At 42.7% G+C, this 15,736-nt stretch overlaps 1 protein-coding gene across 2 annotated transcripts in view; it reads right to left on the bottom strand.

Moving 5' to 3' along the window:
* Positions 1-3,412: 3,412 nt before the first annotated feature.
* The window catches only part of SLC38A3 (solute carrier family 38 member 3), a 120,037-nt gene continuing 107,713 nt past the window's right edge, over positions 3,413-15,736 (bottom strand). For both annotated transcript variants that reach the window (XM_089525898.1, XM_089525908.1), the window contains 7 exons: positions 12,556-12,726; positions 11,160-11,239; positions 10,447-10,547; positions 9,115-9,239; positions 7,825-7,969; positions 6,970-7,073; positions 3,413-5,637 (listed from right to left, as the gene is read on the bottom strand). In XM_089525898.1, coding sequence (XP_089382024.1) covers positions 5,533-5,637; positions 6,970-7,073; positions 7,825-7,969; positions 9,115-9,239; positions 10,447-10,547; positions 11,160-11,239; positions 12,556-12,726 — 831 coding nt within the window. In that variant the 3' untranslated portion in view covers positions 3,413-5,532. The remainder of the gene's footprint in view (positions 5,638-6,969; positions 7,074-7,824; positions 7,970-9,114; positions 9,240-10,446; positions 10,548-11,159; positions 11,240-12,555; positions 12,727-15,736) is intronic.

The following is a 15,736-nucleotide window of genomic DNA, read 5'->3' as shown; positions in this document are numbered from 1 at the left end:
TGGAAGCAGCAATAGCCACAAGCTACAGCAGGGGGCAGTGTAGCTTCATGTAGTGTCTAGGAAAACTGTTGGTGCAAAACACATCAATTATTGTAGCATAAACTGACCAAACGGTACTGTTTAACACTGCTGTGATACATAGTTGTCTGAAATGTTCAGTCCAGCCCCAATCACAGCAGGAAGAATTTCCCTGTGCATGGAAAATGAAAGGTGGTTTTTGTACTGTATGCAGAAACCACACATAGGGCCCAGCTGTTGTGCATGGGCAACACTCCCATGTGAACTGGCAAAGCAAAACCACAGAGTCTATGGAAGTGAGTATAACAGTGATATAAAGGAGGCCCCCAGTGTTTTTAATCTCAGGCATCCCACAATATTGTGGATCTTCCCTTCTTGTCTGAGACTTTATTCCAGAAATATAGGCCCCATACAGACAGGCTAAAATAAGGCTGTTTCGGGTCATTTTGGAGGTATGCTATTTCAATGATGCATGCGTATTAAGAGTCCGGAAGCCGTGCCAAAGCCAGTCTTAAAGATTAGAGCATGGCTTTGGTGCAGCTTCTGGACTCTTAGGATGCATGCATTATTGAAACAGCATACCTCCAAAGTGACCCGAAGCAGCTTTATTTTGGCCTGTCTGTATGAGGCTATAGTTAGTTTAGCATATCAGCTCATCCAAGGCTACTGCTCCTCATTAGACTTGGAACAGGTAGGTAGAGCTTCCCAGTCTGGGTGCTTAACAACAAGAAATCTACTTTCCAATTGTACCCATCTCCATTTGTACTTATCAAACAAAAACATGCATGCTGAAAATGAACGTAGCCTGCTTCCTGGAATGCCAGATTTCTTGTTCCAATATGGATCAAGACAGAAAGGTTTTGCTGGATCACAAATTCTAAAATACCACCCTACCATTGCTTGATTTATACAACATATTATTTTATGCAAGTCTTAAAAACAAGTTCTCATAATCCAAAGGGGAATGTGCCCTTCAAAATTTCAAAAATATTTTTATGTGGTGTTGCAACCTCAGGGCTCAAAATGGAAGCAAGTTCAATCCTTCCTTGCTTCATCCACAATGAAGAGATTTTTTCTTTTTCTTTTTTTAAATATAAAACCCATGGAATCATTTTCATCTGATTAATATTGGAAAGTATGGGGAAGTTCTTAAGTGTCATAGGAGGCAAATGTGGTGGTTTTGCCAGCATCAAGACCAGCTCTGTGTGGCCTAACAATGGGAGATTAACACCAAATACATTTCAATACAAATGAAAATATATTTGGTATAGATGAATACTTTCCCCAGTCTGCTATCTTAGCAAAGGTACTTACAACACCAAGTTTCCCTGGAAGCTTCCTGGGAACCCTCAAGGCAAACCACTACTCTAAATAGCCCACTGCTGCTCATTGACCAGTCCTATGAGCCCACACCTTCAGGTTTCCCCAGAAGGAAATAAACTACATATTTCCTCTACTTTTGAAAAGGCTGCAAACCAGATATTATATGAAAGAGGAACACACCAAGGAACCAAGGAACACACTTAGCTCTGGGATGGAGTATATGTTCACAGTTTTAACCTTGAATCCTCCTACCATGTGTACATCCTAAATCTAACACTGTGCCAGCAGCCAACTACTAGAGTGATGGGATTTTCTTTCCTGATCCCTGGCAGTCTTCTGTGTCATCTAAAAACATGTTCCAGAGATTTTTCCAGTCCTTCAGAGCAGGTTTTGAGGATTCACAGTAGGATGCAGGTTCACTGCTTCCTTCCTAGTTTTGCTGACCAAAGCTATTAATTTTCTGTTTCTCCTTAGATGTAACACAACCATTTCTGATGCTTCATTTTCATGATTAAACCTGGACCTGTTATTGCTAACTTTATACTTTCTAGACTCTCTCTCACTCATGACTTTGAAGAGGAACAAATAACCCCCCCTTTGTGCAACATTATATCAATCATGCCTTCTCCCTTCACTTATGAAGGGAATTCAAGGTCTGTAATAGGGAAGGGACTGGAGCTGAGGAGCAGAACTGCTCTTGCTCTGCATACAGAAGATCTCCACTTCAGTCTGTTGGCCAGGTTCCATCTAATTAACAAGGAATAAGATAGACCTCTGCTGGAGGCCCAAGAAAGCAGTCAGAATGGCAGAACTGGGCTACAGGGACAAATAGTCTGGTCTGGTAAAAGGCAGCCATGTTATTAAGAAATATGCCATTGAAAATAATTGGCCTCTTTGACTTCTCTTTTAATCAGTTTAATCCAGGGGCAAGAATAGTGAGGTTTTGATTTCACATGTATCCACCAAGGATGTTTTTATCATCCTCAGCTCTCCAGAATCCCTGGAGCATCCTTTTCCTGGAGGAAAAAGAAGGGGCTGCCTCTCCTAAAGGCCTCCAGGAAAGGCAATACACCTTTTAAATAAGTTGCAGAGCTTCCTTGCACTGCTTAATTAAAAAAAAAGAGGTTGATTTTTGTTTTTGTGTTTTTTGACCCCATAGTGGAAATGATATTTGGGCCATTTCTGGTTTTATTTGGTTTTTCTATTAATTTAATTTTTTTTTTTTTTTGCTATCTTTAAGACTCCCTGGAGGGAATCAGGGGTCTCAAGAATAGTTGCCCACCCTGTCTTAGGCCTTCTAGTGATTCTATTACATTCTCAATAGCTTCTTACATGTATTTCCTCTTTCCTTGCTTGTGAGGAGACTCCAATAAGAAGAGGCTTTGGCGGGATACAAACGGGCAGGGGAAGACGTCTTGGAGGTGTATTCTGCTGAATACGGAGCCTCCAGACCGCCCGCCCCGGGGGCATGGCTCAGGAGATGGGGCTTCCATATGGGGGGCAGTGAAGACGCCTCACCTGGGGCCGTTTCAGACCCGCAGTTTCCAAACCGCCACCTCGGAGGACGCTGCAAAGAGAGAGACAGCTTCCTCACGGGCGGCCAAAAACGGGGCTTTTTTTTTCCTTTGCCGGCTGGCGGATGTGCAGCTGCGCAGCTGCAGCGCTAAGCAGCGGCGGCAGAAAGCCTATGGGCACATTTAAAGTGCCCAAGCCCCTTTAAAACTTTTTCCCCCACTCTGCCCAAGAACAATGGTGGTCTCCTGCCAGCTGGTGATCAGCTGGTGTTGGCATCCTTGCCCGCTTGCACTGTCACCAGCATCATGGATGCCTCCTCTCCTTTGGTCCCCGCGCTCCTGCTGAATCTGCAATGCACAGCTACAGCTGTCTCCACTGCCATCCCCCATCACCTCCCTTGTACATATGTAAATATTTATAGTTTTAGCGTTTTTTATTGTTAGGTGAAAATGGCACAGGAATGTGTGTAGGGGCTCACTTTAAAGTCCAAACTTTCCAAGCAGCGCATGTGTACATGTTGCTCTAGGGTTAGGGTTAGGGTTAGGGTTAGGGTTAGGGTTAGGGTTAGGGTTACGAGTCTTAAAATGCACTGCAGCTGTGCTGCAGCTTCCACACCTGCATGGCAGCTGACGCTGCAATTAAAGCCTGACTGCAAACTGCGCATGTTCCAGGACCCCGACTCATTATGCGACGCAGCAGACACAGAGCTTTTAAATGGGCAACTTAAATTAGCGGCGTAGCAATTCTGGCGTACCGGTGCAGCAGCTTACAGACGGAGCTGCGCAGCTGCGCATCAAACGGAAAAGAAGCGGAGAAAAGCAGCACCTTTTTAATGCCGCTTCCTCCCGCTTGGGGCGTGCAGGGGGCGTGTTCATGGCGGCATTCAGGTAAGGGCCGTCTGAAGGCTCTACCTTCATGACGTCATGAATACACCCCTTTTTGCCCGTCTGTATCCCGCCATAGAAAATTTCACAGCCCAGTACATAAATGTGCTTGGTGTTCATTTCTGATGCCGGGGGGGGGGGGGGTGTCCTAGTTTTTTTTTTTTTTAAATGACAAGATTAGAGAATAAAAATGGGGACAATTGATTAGTTCTTTCCTATTTGCTATTTGCACAAGGTGTGATCGCTTAGTTCACAGGTGCACTGAATATTCAGCAGTTCCTATGCAAATTATGTATGCTACAGAAAAACAGGGACTCCTTACCAAATTCAGGAAGCCAGCTACATAAATACAATTCCATTGGAATCCCACCCATGGAATAAACAGGAGGAAAAAAGTAACATAAGTATGTACAAACAAATGTAAGTTATTCTAAAACTACTAAAATTAGCAGCAGTCAAGTTGTAGCAAGTGGTTAGACCAGTAGACCAGTTTGGTGACAGGGTTACATTTCCCAGTATGTGTAGCATCTGCCAGTAGATGGGGACAGAGGCTACTATGACATGTTACCAGGGAGGGAGGGAGGGAGGTGGAAAAGGAATGGTCTCTCAGATGGGAGGATCTGGTCACAGGTAACATACATTTTCAGGATGTAAGAGCCTTGGACACAAAAGCCTCACTATTGTGGGAATCTTAAATACCATGTGATTACACCTTACCATTTGCCAGTGAAAGGAAGGGAGAGAAACGGAGATCTTATGTCACTGAAAGCAAGCTAAACTCCTATCCCAAATTCAAGCTCACTTTTCTCCAAAGAAGGAAAAGCAATGTTCCTCACAGCAAATCTTACTCCAAATATTAGCACCCCTCTGTGAACCCAAAGCAATCCTGACTGATTGGCTTCATCTACCTAAGTGAAATTCAAATATGGACAGTGAACCCAGGGAGGCCAGCACAAACCTGCATCTGATCCCAACTGGCAGTTCATAAAGTTGGATAAACCCAAATCATCTCCTAGCACCAGCCCTCCCAGGTAGGAGTAGGCAGCAGAGTGCTGCTCACAGATGGAAACTGGCAAGGCTCACCTCACCATCACATTGAGCAGTGAACTGTCCTGGGAGAGGAACATTGATCATGAAGCTCATACTCTAGCAGAAGAAATATTAAGAAATAAAGGCTGAGAAATGTCATCTGAGAGGGATGAAAGCCCTATGCTTGAAATCATAGGGAAATATTTACTGTTTGAACCCTATTTTCCTGTCCCAAACATATTCACTTCCTATTTTTAGCCTCGACTAGGAAAGCCATTTCTTCCAATCAACTGTGAACTTCAGGTGAGATCTTTATACCCATGTTCTTTAGCCACAGTTCCACCTTCCCATCTTCTTCTGCCAGTCACTGTCCAGCCTGCTCAGTGTGGGCCAGCCATACTGGACATACAGGGCTGGATGTGCTTATCATGGCAGCTCCCATCCAACCCCCTGGAAATGGCATGTTTCCCCAGTTTGTGTGTTCATTAGGCGCCATTGGTCTGATCCATCCCAAACCTGGGGATAAAATCAAATGCTCAAAAGAGTTAGAAATTGGTTCTGGTCAGGTCCGGCCTGTAGCATCCCCTGGCTCATTCTGGGGGTAACGACTGAGTAACGGAACAGTACCCCTGGCTCAGAATGGAGCAAGGGACTACATTACAATACAGTACTAGTAGAGGTGGAGGGGAGCAGGAAATGTATCCAAGCCAACTTAGACTCCCAAGGCGATGATCCGCACTACAAGGCTCCAGGCCTTGCCTTGTTAGTGACTGCCTCCACTCTTCCCACCTCCAGATGCCCAGTCGATGATGATAAAGCTGAGGCTCATAATCATGAACAGCACACCAAGGCACGCAAAGAGAGCTGCCTATGGAGAGATAAAGACAAGAAAGAAAGAGATTATCCCAAACATACCAAGGGAATACCAAAGCAAGGGATGGCCAACTATGAACCCATAGACCAATATCCTATTGCCTCTCCAAGACATTTTAACTCGTCCCTAGCAAGCTTACCAAGTTGGGGTGGAGTAGTGTACATGATGTGGGTCCTGTCTGCACTGGTGTGGGGCAGCCCAGAGTATCCTGAGCTGCACTGACCCTCCCCCATTGCAAAGGTCCACTGTTTCAATGCCAGGTGACTGTTTAAAATGTGTGTCGGCCACTGCCATGGGTCACTTTGTTCTGAGTTCAGAAAGAGGCACCCAGCCTCAATCACAAGCCTGGGCACTTTGTTCTGACCTCAGAGCAAATGATTTGTGGTGGCAGCAGATGCTCCAGTTTGCTCAGTGACTTTTTCAACAGCCACCCAGCATTGGAATGGAGGGATCCAGATTTTCTGGGAAGATCCAGAAGAAACAGGATACATTTAAATTAGTTCTAAGGGGGATATACCCCAGTTCTGGATGTCATTCAGTCTGTTTGCACCAAGGATGGGGGAGGGAGGGTGGTTTATGTGGCCCATGCAGACAGGGATTTGAAGACATTTCACTCTTAAAAGAAAATTGTCTTCCAGAGTTGCATGAGTCATATATATCCTGGCCTTCCAACATTTCATATTTTGTATGGGTTTAGGATGTGCTGCCCTAGGCACACCAAAACATATGCTAAGACTGCATGTGCCATGCCTATGAAATCCTTACTGCTAGCTCATGGTCATGTATAGGGAATGCAAGTTTGATCCTACCCTCTGCAACTGTGAACCACTCCCAAAGCAGCCTCTGCTAAAACAACCACTAAGAGTTATTTTTTTTAATGCAATTGGCATCAATGGACACTATTTCGCTATTGCTTTTGACAACTGTCATGGGAGGATGTGCAACTGGATTAAACCTCTCCTACTTGCTCACTACAATCCCTTTTGACTTTCTCACAAAATGACCATGTCTATATGTGTGTGACAGAGCTAGTTTGGTGTAGTGGTTTGCACATTGGACTAGGGCTTGAAGAAGAACATGGTTTGCATCCCCACTCAGCCATGGAAATCCACTGGTTGGCCTTGGTAGGTCACACTGTCTCAGACTCAGAGGAAAGCAATGGCAAGCCCCTTCCAAAGAAATCTTGACAACAAAGCCCTGTGATAGGTTCACCTTAAGATCAGCATAAGTTGGAAATGACTTGGAGGTACACAACATACACATATATCAGCATAACATGGCTATTTGTGTGTGTCTGCATACATATGGACAGGCTGCATTACATACCAGGATCTTGGGAGGTGATTTTGTTGGCTCTGTCTCCTTGGGCATGATCCGGATGTAGAATATTGCTGGGAAGATGAATATCAGGCATGGGGCTGAAGTGGCACCTGAGGAGATCAACAGAAGATGTGTTTTAATGGCCCAGAAAAGAACATATCTACCCATTCCACAGACTTTCCCTATATTCTCTATTTCATATGCCCTTGGCAGATTCAATTAGCAGATTCTTGTTCTACACACTGGACTTTAAGCTTTCCTGAAAAACTCTGGTAGGTGGGAACAGGGAATTCAGCAGGGCAACTTCATCCAGTCTAATCATTCCGTGCTGCTCTGCATGGTCCAAACTGTGCAATGGGAATGCTATGGCCTCATGGTATGTAATTTAAGGATATATAAAATTGTGCTTCTGTTCATCTCTGTGTATGCTGGGCAACCCTGTGTTGACTGCTTTATTTTATTTTAACTATTCAAAAGTTTAGCTTTCTAAACAGTAAATATTTTCTAAAAACAAAAGCTCTCAAAACACCACAAAGGAAAGAAAGAAAGTGATCTGTCCAAGACACAGACAGACGGGGCATCTACTCTGTCCAACAGTTTTGAATGAAGATTCCAAAATGTTCAGTTTTTGTAGCACTGTAGTCATCCTTGCATCAAAGCAAAAACAAAAACCCAAAAAGAAGAGCAGAGGGAAAGAAAGGAAAGGAAAAAGACAAGCTGAATCTCCACAAGCCTGTGCTGGGGAATATTTAGAAAGAACTCAATGGTAGAGGCAGTCTAGGGAACTAAGAAACAATAATCCATTCTAAAATGAGCAGATTCAGTGTATAGAGAAATAAAGGATATGGTGGGAAGACTTACCAATCAGGCCAAAGATGCCCAGTATGGAAGGGGCAAAAATGACAAGCAAGTTAATAGATGTAAGCAGCACAATAGCAATGATAGTGTGACGAATCCAGCTGAATTCCTTGTCTTGGAAGAGCATCTGCTGAATTGCACGGCGCACCTGGCAGACAGAAAAGAGACTAGTCTTAGATTCACCTCTTCATGAATCGATTGTAGCTCTTAATCACACATACTTTAGTTCAGGCCCATCCTGAAACTTGTTCCTCTGCCATCACAGCAAGAGGAGTGGAGCAAGGGGAGTTTGTCTCTTTGCTCCCCTAGACAGCCACAGCCTTCTGATGTAAGGTTATATTCCTGTGCTCATTTCCAAGCTGCTTTTTGAGGAATTCTGGGCTGCTTCTATCTATTTCTCACCCAACTCTCTATTTCACAGTCCATGGGAAAATACTAACAGACAATCCATGTTTTTGATTTAAATGGGAGCAATATAAGTATGTTACACTAGCATTGTGGTGGGAACTTGCTTGACACAACATCTTGCTCCCTTTGGTCAACACACAGAGGTTGCATCTACACTGTATAAATAATGTTGTCTGAGACCTTGCAACTGCCATGGCTCCATCCTACCCCATCCTGGGATTTGTAGTTTTGTGAGGCACCAGCACTCTTTGGCAGTGAATTCTAAATCCCCTGTAAAACTACAAAATTCAGGATTCCATAGGATGGAGCTACATCACTAAAAGTGGTGCACCCAGAGTTAAGCAACACATAGGCTTAAGCATAGGAATGGCTAAATATACAGGATGGTGCTTAATTTCTCCAGATCCTTAGCATGACACTAGGACAACATGCACCTGCAATTCTGTTATAGTAATCATAACACATTAATGCTTTGTTCTTCCCCCTTGGTTTTCTACAGATGTTTAACAGAGCTCGGAAAAGTGTTTTTTTGACTATAAATCCCAGAATCCACAGTGAATATAGCTACTGGTGATTCTGAGAGTTGTTCAAAACATACATTTATCATGTTCTGGCATTTAGATTTTGGCTGCTGTTGTCTCTTACATCTTACTCCAGACAAGGTCTATATCTCTGGACAATATTAATGAACTGGACTAATGGACTAATAGACTGGGTTGTGTTGACATTTATTTCCTGGCTCAGTTCCCAATTAGAGATAAGTGTGGCATACAGTCTAGGACGGAAGAGTTTGTGTTAGATTGGTTTCTTGTATGCAGTGTAGGGACACCCCCAACCCTTTTGCATCAACCCTGCTTCCATCCATCTGCTGAGAAATGGACTTACCGGGAAGAGAACAATGGGCACTGTCAATGTCACAGCTGTCAACACAGCCACCCGCACACATAGGATCAGCACATCAAATGGGTCCACTCTGTTGTAGGTATGTAGCAGCTCTGATTCTACCTGGCCTGTAAGGAACAGGCAAGAACACCAAATCATTACTGACTGGATCATGCATTTATCAAGGAGCTTGTTTGCATCACACAATTGCTCCTTAGAAAAGAAGGTTACATAGGTGCTAGTTGCTCTTGCACCAAAATGTGAGTTGCAGTCCTTTAAAGTTTGAAAAGGTTACTTTTTTGCACAACAGCTCCCAGAATCCCCAGTCAATATGGCCACTGGAGATGTAGTTCAAAAATGTAGTTTTTCCAAGGTCAGAACCCTATGCACATTAGCATGGGAGTGAATTCTATTAAATGCAGTGGCACTGGCTCCAAAGTGTACATGCATAGGATTAGTACAATATTAAGATAACAAGCTGTGCCTTCAAGTCATTTCCAACTTATGGTGACCCTAACGCGAACCTATCATGGGGTTTTCTTGGCAAGTTTCTTCAGAGGGGGTTTGCCATTACCATCCTCTGGGGCTAAGAGAGTGTCACTTGCCCAAGGTCACCCAGCAGGGATCCATGGCTGAATGGAGATTCAAACCCTGCCTAATAGTCCAATGCTCAAACTACACTGGCTTGGGATGTTATTGCAATATGGAGAAGGATGTTTGAAGTAAAATCATACAGCAAAAAGCATGGGATTGGGTCACCTGAGCTGCATCTGCACCACGGAAATAATGCATTTTTACATTTGTTTAAGTTTAATGGCTTAATGCTGTGGAATTCTGGGATATGTAGTTTGTTGTGGCATCAGAGCTCTCTGACAGAGAAGGCTAAATATCAAACAAACAAAACACTGAAATCCTAGAATTCTATAGCACTGAGCCATGACAGTTTAAGCAGTATTTAACTGCTTTATTTCTTCAGTGCAGATGCACCGCTAAAGACTACATAGTGTAACTATGGGAAAGGCTTTTTAAAATAGGGAAGGAACTTTCTGGCCGTTTTATCATGATCATCACTGAGAAATGATGGGGGCATCTAATGACAAAGCACTGTATTTCTGCAACTCAGTGGGTCACTATGAAGTCGAAGGCTTTCATGGCCAGCATCCATAATTTTTCGTGGGTTTTTCAGGCTATGTGGCCATGTTCTAGAAGATTTTCTTCCTGACGTTTCGCCAGCATATGTGGCTGGCATCTTCAGAGAATGCTTGCCTGAAAAAAACTGTCATCAGCCTAGCCCCCTCTTTCTTCTGTCATTTGATCCTTGTGGAGGGGACTTACCATAGAAAGTGAGGTAGCCAAAAAGGGCAGCCAGGAAATACATGATATACATGACAGAGATGGAGATGTTGGAGATGCACTGCATCTTCTTCTTGGTTGGACTAAAAAAGATACCCAGAAACACAATGTGTGAGAAGAAGAATTCCTGACACATTCAAAGCACAAGCCCTTGTTTGCTGAAATCTTAACTGCTTCTCTTCACGTCTCCTTAATGACAAAGAACCAAGATTTGAAGCAGCCCCAACTCAGCCTGCAAAATCAAATTGTACAAGACCACAGCAGTTCTGATAAAACAGCAGATAAAACTGATGCCATATGTCTACCAAGTATCAGATGTGTTCTTTAATAAGTATCACTTCCCCCAAGTACTGGAAGTTGGTATAGCACCAGTACTAAGAAATGAAGCCTTACAAGTGGAACTACAGAAATGACATATTTGTTCCTTTACTAAAGAGAACCAACTAAACAGGCTATTTGCTGGCCTATTTTGGGGCTTGAAAATGAATTTTATTGGCCTGTGGAGTGGAGAGAAGCCATTAAGAATTTCACCTGATATATGAAGTATGAAAAGGTGTACTGTACAAGGCAGCTAGGTATGTGTATGTGTTACATTCACCCAGGGGCTCTATTATCCCTCCCAGTATCACTTTTCTTCTTTTACCCTATCATACCCTATCTCAGTGCCATCATCTAACATATGCTCAAATACTTACTCTTTGAGTTCAGTGTAAATTGGCAGGACCTCAGGGTGACACACAAAAGCAAATGCCATGATAGGGATGGTGTAGGCTGTCTGCAAGACAGAAAAGGATGTCAAGGAACAGTTGGGCAAACTTCTCCCACTACCATTGCCCCTGAGACTGTACTCTTGCAATCTTGTAGCTACCTATAGGAAGCACAGAGCTGGACAAACACCATTTAAAAACACCACACACTAAAATATTATCCTCCACTAAGTCCTACTCTGCCAATCTGACATGACATGAAGGTGACTGTGGACTTCCAAAGGCTAAGTTCTAGCAAACTCTACCACGTTCTACCAAGCATGTAAATCTGAATGTCTGCCAGCTAAGTCGAGAGATGATCTCGAGGTTTGCCACTAAGTGGCAGAATTATAGTGCTATTATTACGCTTTCACTACCATGGTGATATCTTATGGGCTCCCTTTCTCCAAAGGTTAAGAGCCTTTTATGATTCTTTGTTCTCTCTCTTCTCTCTCCATCTTTTGACCAGCATGGATGCACCCACAAGACTGTGCTTCTAAAGATTTCCCCCCCTTAATCCCACATATGAGGGTCAGCTTTAGGAATTCTTGTATCAAAGTATAGTTTTTCTCTACTGATTAGTTATTTTTCTAGAACCTGGATGTAGCAATAAAATAAGTCTTATTTTTACCTTACTAATGTATCCTGTTTATTTACCAGAAGCTCAGATCTAAGTCCTGTACTAAATAACTGTGGAGTACATGCTGCTGCTGCTGCTGCTGAATTAAGCCTTCTATTTTTAACCACATTTCCTAACAGCTATAACTGTGTAGTGTGAATGTAGTGTGAGTAATGAACTGAACACAAGAAGTATGCACACATGACTGTGTTAACTTGTGGTGATCTGTGTTAAAAGAGGCACTAGCAGCACCGATGAAATCACAGATCCCTTTTTAAACAGCTTTTTAGTATTCAGTATATTTTAACCTCATCTGAGTGTTTAATAGTTTAATTCAATTTTAATGTTTCTTTTAGATATATATTAACTATATTGTGCTTATTTTACACCCTACAGGCTGTACTGTGTCTGACATCTGTGTTGCCTTTGTATCTACAGAACCATATCATTACAGATAAAAGGTCAACAGTAACCAGAAAGCAGGCATAGACAGCCTTGTTCTCTCCCTTATGTTTTTGCCTATAATGCTCATCAGCCCCAGTCAACATGGCTGATGGTAAGGGCTTATGGGAACTATAGTCCTAAATATCTGAGGGAGAGATGTTCCCCTGTTAGAAAGATTAAAAGGTTACAGTTTACTACATGTGATATAAATCTGTAGTACATTAATATACATTGATGTATTAATTATTCAAATTGGCTAGATCATGCACCCATTCATCTTACCTGAGAATTGAGTGTGAACAAGCTTGCAGAGCAAATCTCTTCATCAGTTTCCTGGATGACCATAGGGTCATTTGGATAGCTGCTTGTGCTGGCTGGGGTGTAATTCTGGTTACTTGTGGCATTGACTCGGTCCGAAAGTGGACAGGGAACCTGGAACTTTTTGTAGATGACCTAAAGTGGATACAAGATACCATTGGTACAGTTCTGTATTCAGTTCTGAATGACTGCCAATCTAAGGAAAATATAGCTATGCTGAATAAAGAGCAGGCAAGTGGAGACCCTAGGCCTGAGGACTTGGTGCCATGAATATATTTCATGCTTCACATTTGGTTGCAACCTTTGGTAGCAGGGAATGTAAGCAGTATAGCAGAATGGACTTGCTCTAATGCTACTGGCTTGCATTCTGCCAAAGAACACAGCTATACTATTCATAGGATTGTAAAGGTCACAAAATGAAAGAATTATCCTATTTGATTCACTTGGAGCATTGCCCCTTCAAGAGGCCAGGAAAAACAATGATTTCTGACTAATCATGACCAAGAGGCAGTTTTCATGCAAAGCAATATTTAAACTGAAGTCCCTGGTAGATTGCTTGCTTGATTTAAATTTGGAGGCAATCTTGCTTTGGAGCCTCATAGCAGCTTGAGGGATAAATCAGAGGTAACAGGTATATACTCTTGGGTTTAGGCCCCTTCCCAGTGAATTGCCTGTCTGAAAAGACTGTATCTGAGGCCCCAGTCTTCTGGGCCTCTACATATTTGCAAGAGGCTTCTTTGCTCAAAAATAGATCAGTGTTGCTGACAAGGACAGACAGAATGCAGCAATGTGCCTCTCTCTGGCGGTTACTGTAATGGCTCGGGGCAGTTCCCTTGCTATTTACTGTGACAACCCAAGAGCACTCACAAAACTCAAGCCACCCAAGCTTAGCAGCAGCAGCAGGAGCAACAGAAAATTGATCCTTTGTTGGCTGCTTGGTGTGTGAATGCAGACTAGAGCAGGAGATATTTCAAGTGCAGGTTCAGGGGCTGACTGTGCCTGGTTCTGTTAAAGTTGAGTTCTAGCAGCAAAATGACCACGTCTGGATACTGTCAGCAAGAATTCTCTTTTTAAAATTTATTCTGTTGATTTTATTTTTAGTCTCCCTCCAAGCAGGGATGTCACTAGAAGGGTGCAGGGAATGCAGACCATGCTAGGTGACACCCTAAGAAGGGATGATATCAGTGCTCCCCAAACATATGCCTTTAGGCAGAAACAGGCTGCAGCATTTGTCTGTGTCCCTTTAAAATATTTTTGCTCAGTGAAAGAGATGGTGTGAGTGGGGCAAGACACAGTGGGAGGAGAAAGGACTCAGTATTTTTAAATTAAAATGATAACATTTTCAAATTGCTAAATTGTATGTAAATGATGAATATACATAATTGTTGTTTGACTTACATTTTGTTTTAAGTTTAATAAAAAATAAAAATTAAAAATTAATTTTTTAAAAATTATTCTTTTAAAGTTTTTTGGGCTATGTGGCCATGTTCTAGAAGAGTTTCTTCCTGACATCAGGAAGAAACTCTTCCAGAACATGGCCACATTGCCCGAAAAACCCACAAAAAACTATGGTTGCTGGCCATGAAAACCTTCGACTTCATATTTTTATATAATTTTCTTTAAAAACATCACATTACCAAATTTTCACTTTAACAACATGAAACAATCTAGGTGTAAATACATTTAGGTTATGTGTAGTTTGCTAGTTGCTTATGGCACAACTATTGCCATTACATTCAGTGATATATGGGAATTATGCATTTATGAGTAACATTAGTACAAAAAAAATTACTAAGGATTCTGTATGATGTGGTACAGGAAAAGGACAAAGGAGGGATGGTACCATGAGTTACTTCACCGGGTAACTGCCAGCCCTAATGGTGCCACTGCCCCTAAGAAGTTCAGGATAGCTTCATCCCTCTCCCCTGGTAATTTTATCATCACAAAACATTTGTTGTTATTTGCCATGAAGCTGAGTTTGAATTATGACAACCTGATGAATGAGAGACCTCAAGATCCCTGATAATCAACTGCTTTGCTTAGGTCTTGCAAACACAGTGCCAAGGCTTCCTTGACTGAAGGTTTGTCTTCACAGGCCAAATTCTGACATCATCCTGTTCAGATGGGACACACCCCAAACCCCACTTCTGGTGTGAGCAGTCTGAACAATGTTCAGCATGTTCTACACCAGAACCAGGTTAGAACAGCCTTACAATAGTTTTAAAAAATACAGTCAGCCCTTCATATCCACGGATTCTTATCCAAGGATTTAATCATCCACAGCTTGAAAATATCCATAAAAAATATAAATTCCAAAAAGCAAACCCTGATTGAATGGGACTATGCCATTGTATATAATGGGACTTGAGCATTCACAGATTTTGGTATCTATGGGGTGTCCTGGATCCAAACCCCAGGAAATATTAAGGGTCCACTGTATATCTCTTGCTCCAGGTCTTCCAGAAAGACCCAGAGCCCTTATGTTCTCATGCTGTGGTGGCTGTTTGCACAGGAATCCCACTGTGCTGCTCGGCATGTTCACTGTCACAGGCTGCTCATTCTGAGTTTGAAACAAGGCACCCAGCCTTGTGATCATCACTGGGTGTCTTGTTATGACCTCAAAAGCAAACAATGCATGGTGGTGGCAGATGCACTGGGCAGTTCAGTAGGACACCTGTGCAGCTACCCACTGTGGCACAGGAACAGAGGGTGAGATGGGTGGGTTGGTTTGGTTGAGGCAGCTATGGGGCCAAGATATAGTGAGCTGCTTCTGGAGTATCCTGGCCAGTGCCAACAAGGCCTGAGTCTCTCCACCTCCAGTGTAGTTGCCTCAATGCCTTCTACTTTTCCCAGCTTTAATGTATTTTCTAAGGAGTCACATCACCTCATGATATGTTCAAAGTGTGGCACTCTCAGTTTAGTCATCTTTACGTCTATTGAGAGTTCAGGCTTAATGCACTCTAAAACCAATTCATTTGTGTCTGTGTTTTTAACAGTCCATGGTATCTATCTGCACAACTCCTCCCATGATCTGCATTTCAAATTAATTGATTTTCTTCCTATATGTTTTCTTCATTATCAATATATAGAAATCAGAAATGCCATGGCCTTGATTATTCTGAATTGATATTTAGTGATACATCTC

Source organism: Sceloporus occidentalis, unplaced genomic scaffold, assembly GCF_023333645.1.
Source record: "Sceloporus occidentalis isolate IW3139 unplaced genomic scaffold, rSceOcc1.0.p SCAF_1, whole genome shotgun sequence".
Taxonomy (NCBI): Eukaryota; Metazoa; Chordata; class Lepidosauria; order Squamata; family Phrynosomatidae; genus Sceloporus; species Sceloporus occidentalis.
The sequence above is the reverse complement of the archived record's forward strand: the minus strand, read 5'-3'. Positions and strand labels throughout refer to the sequence as shown.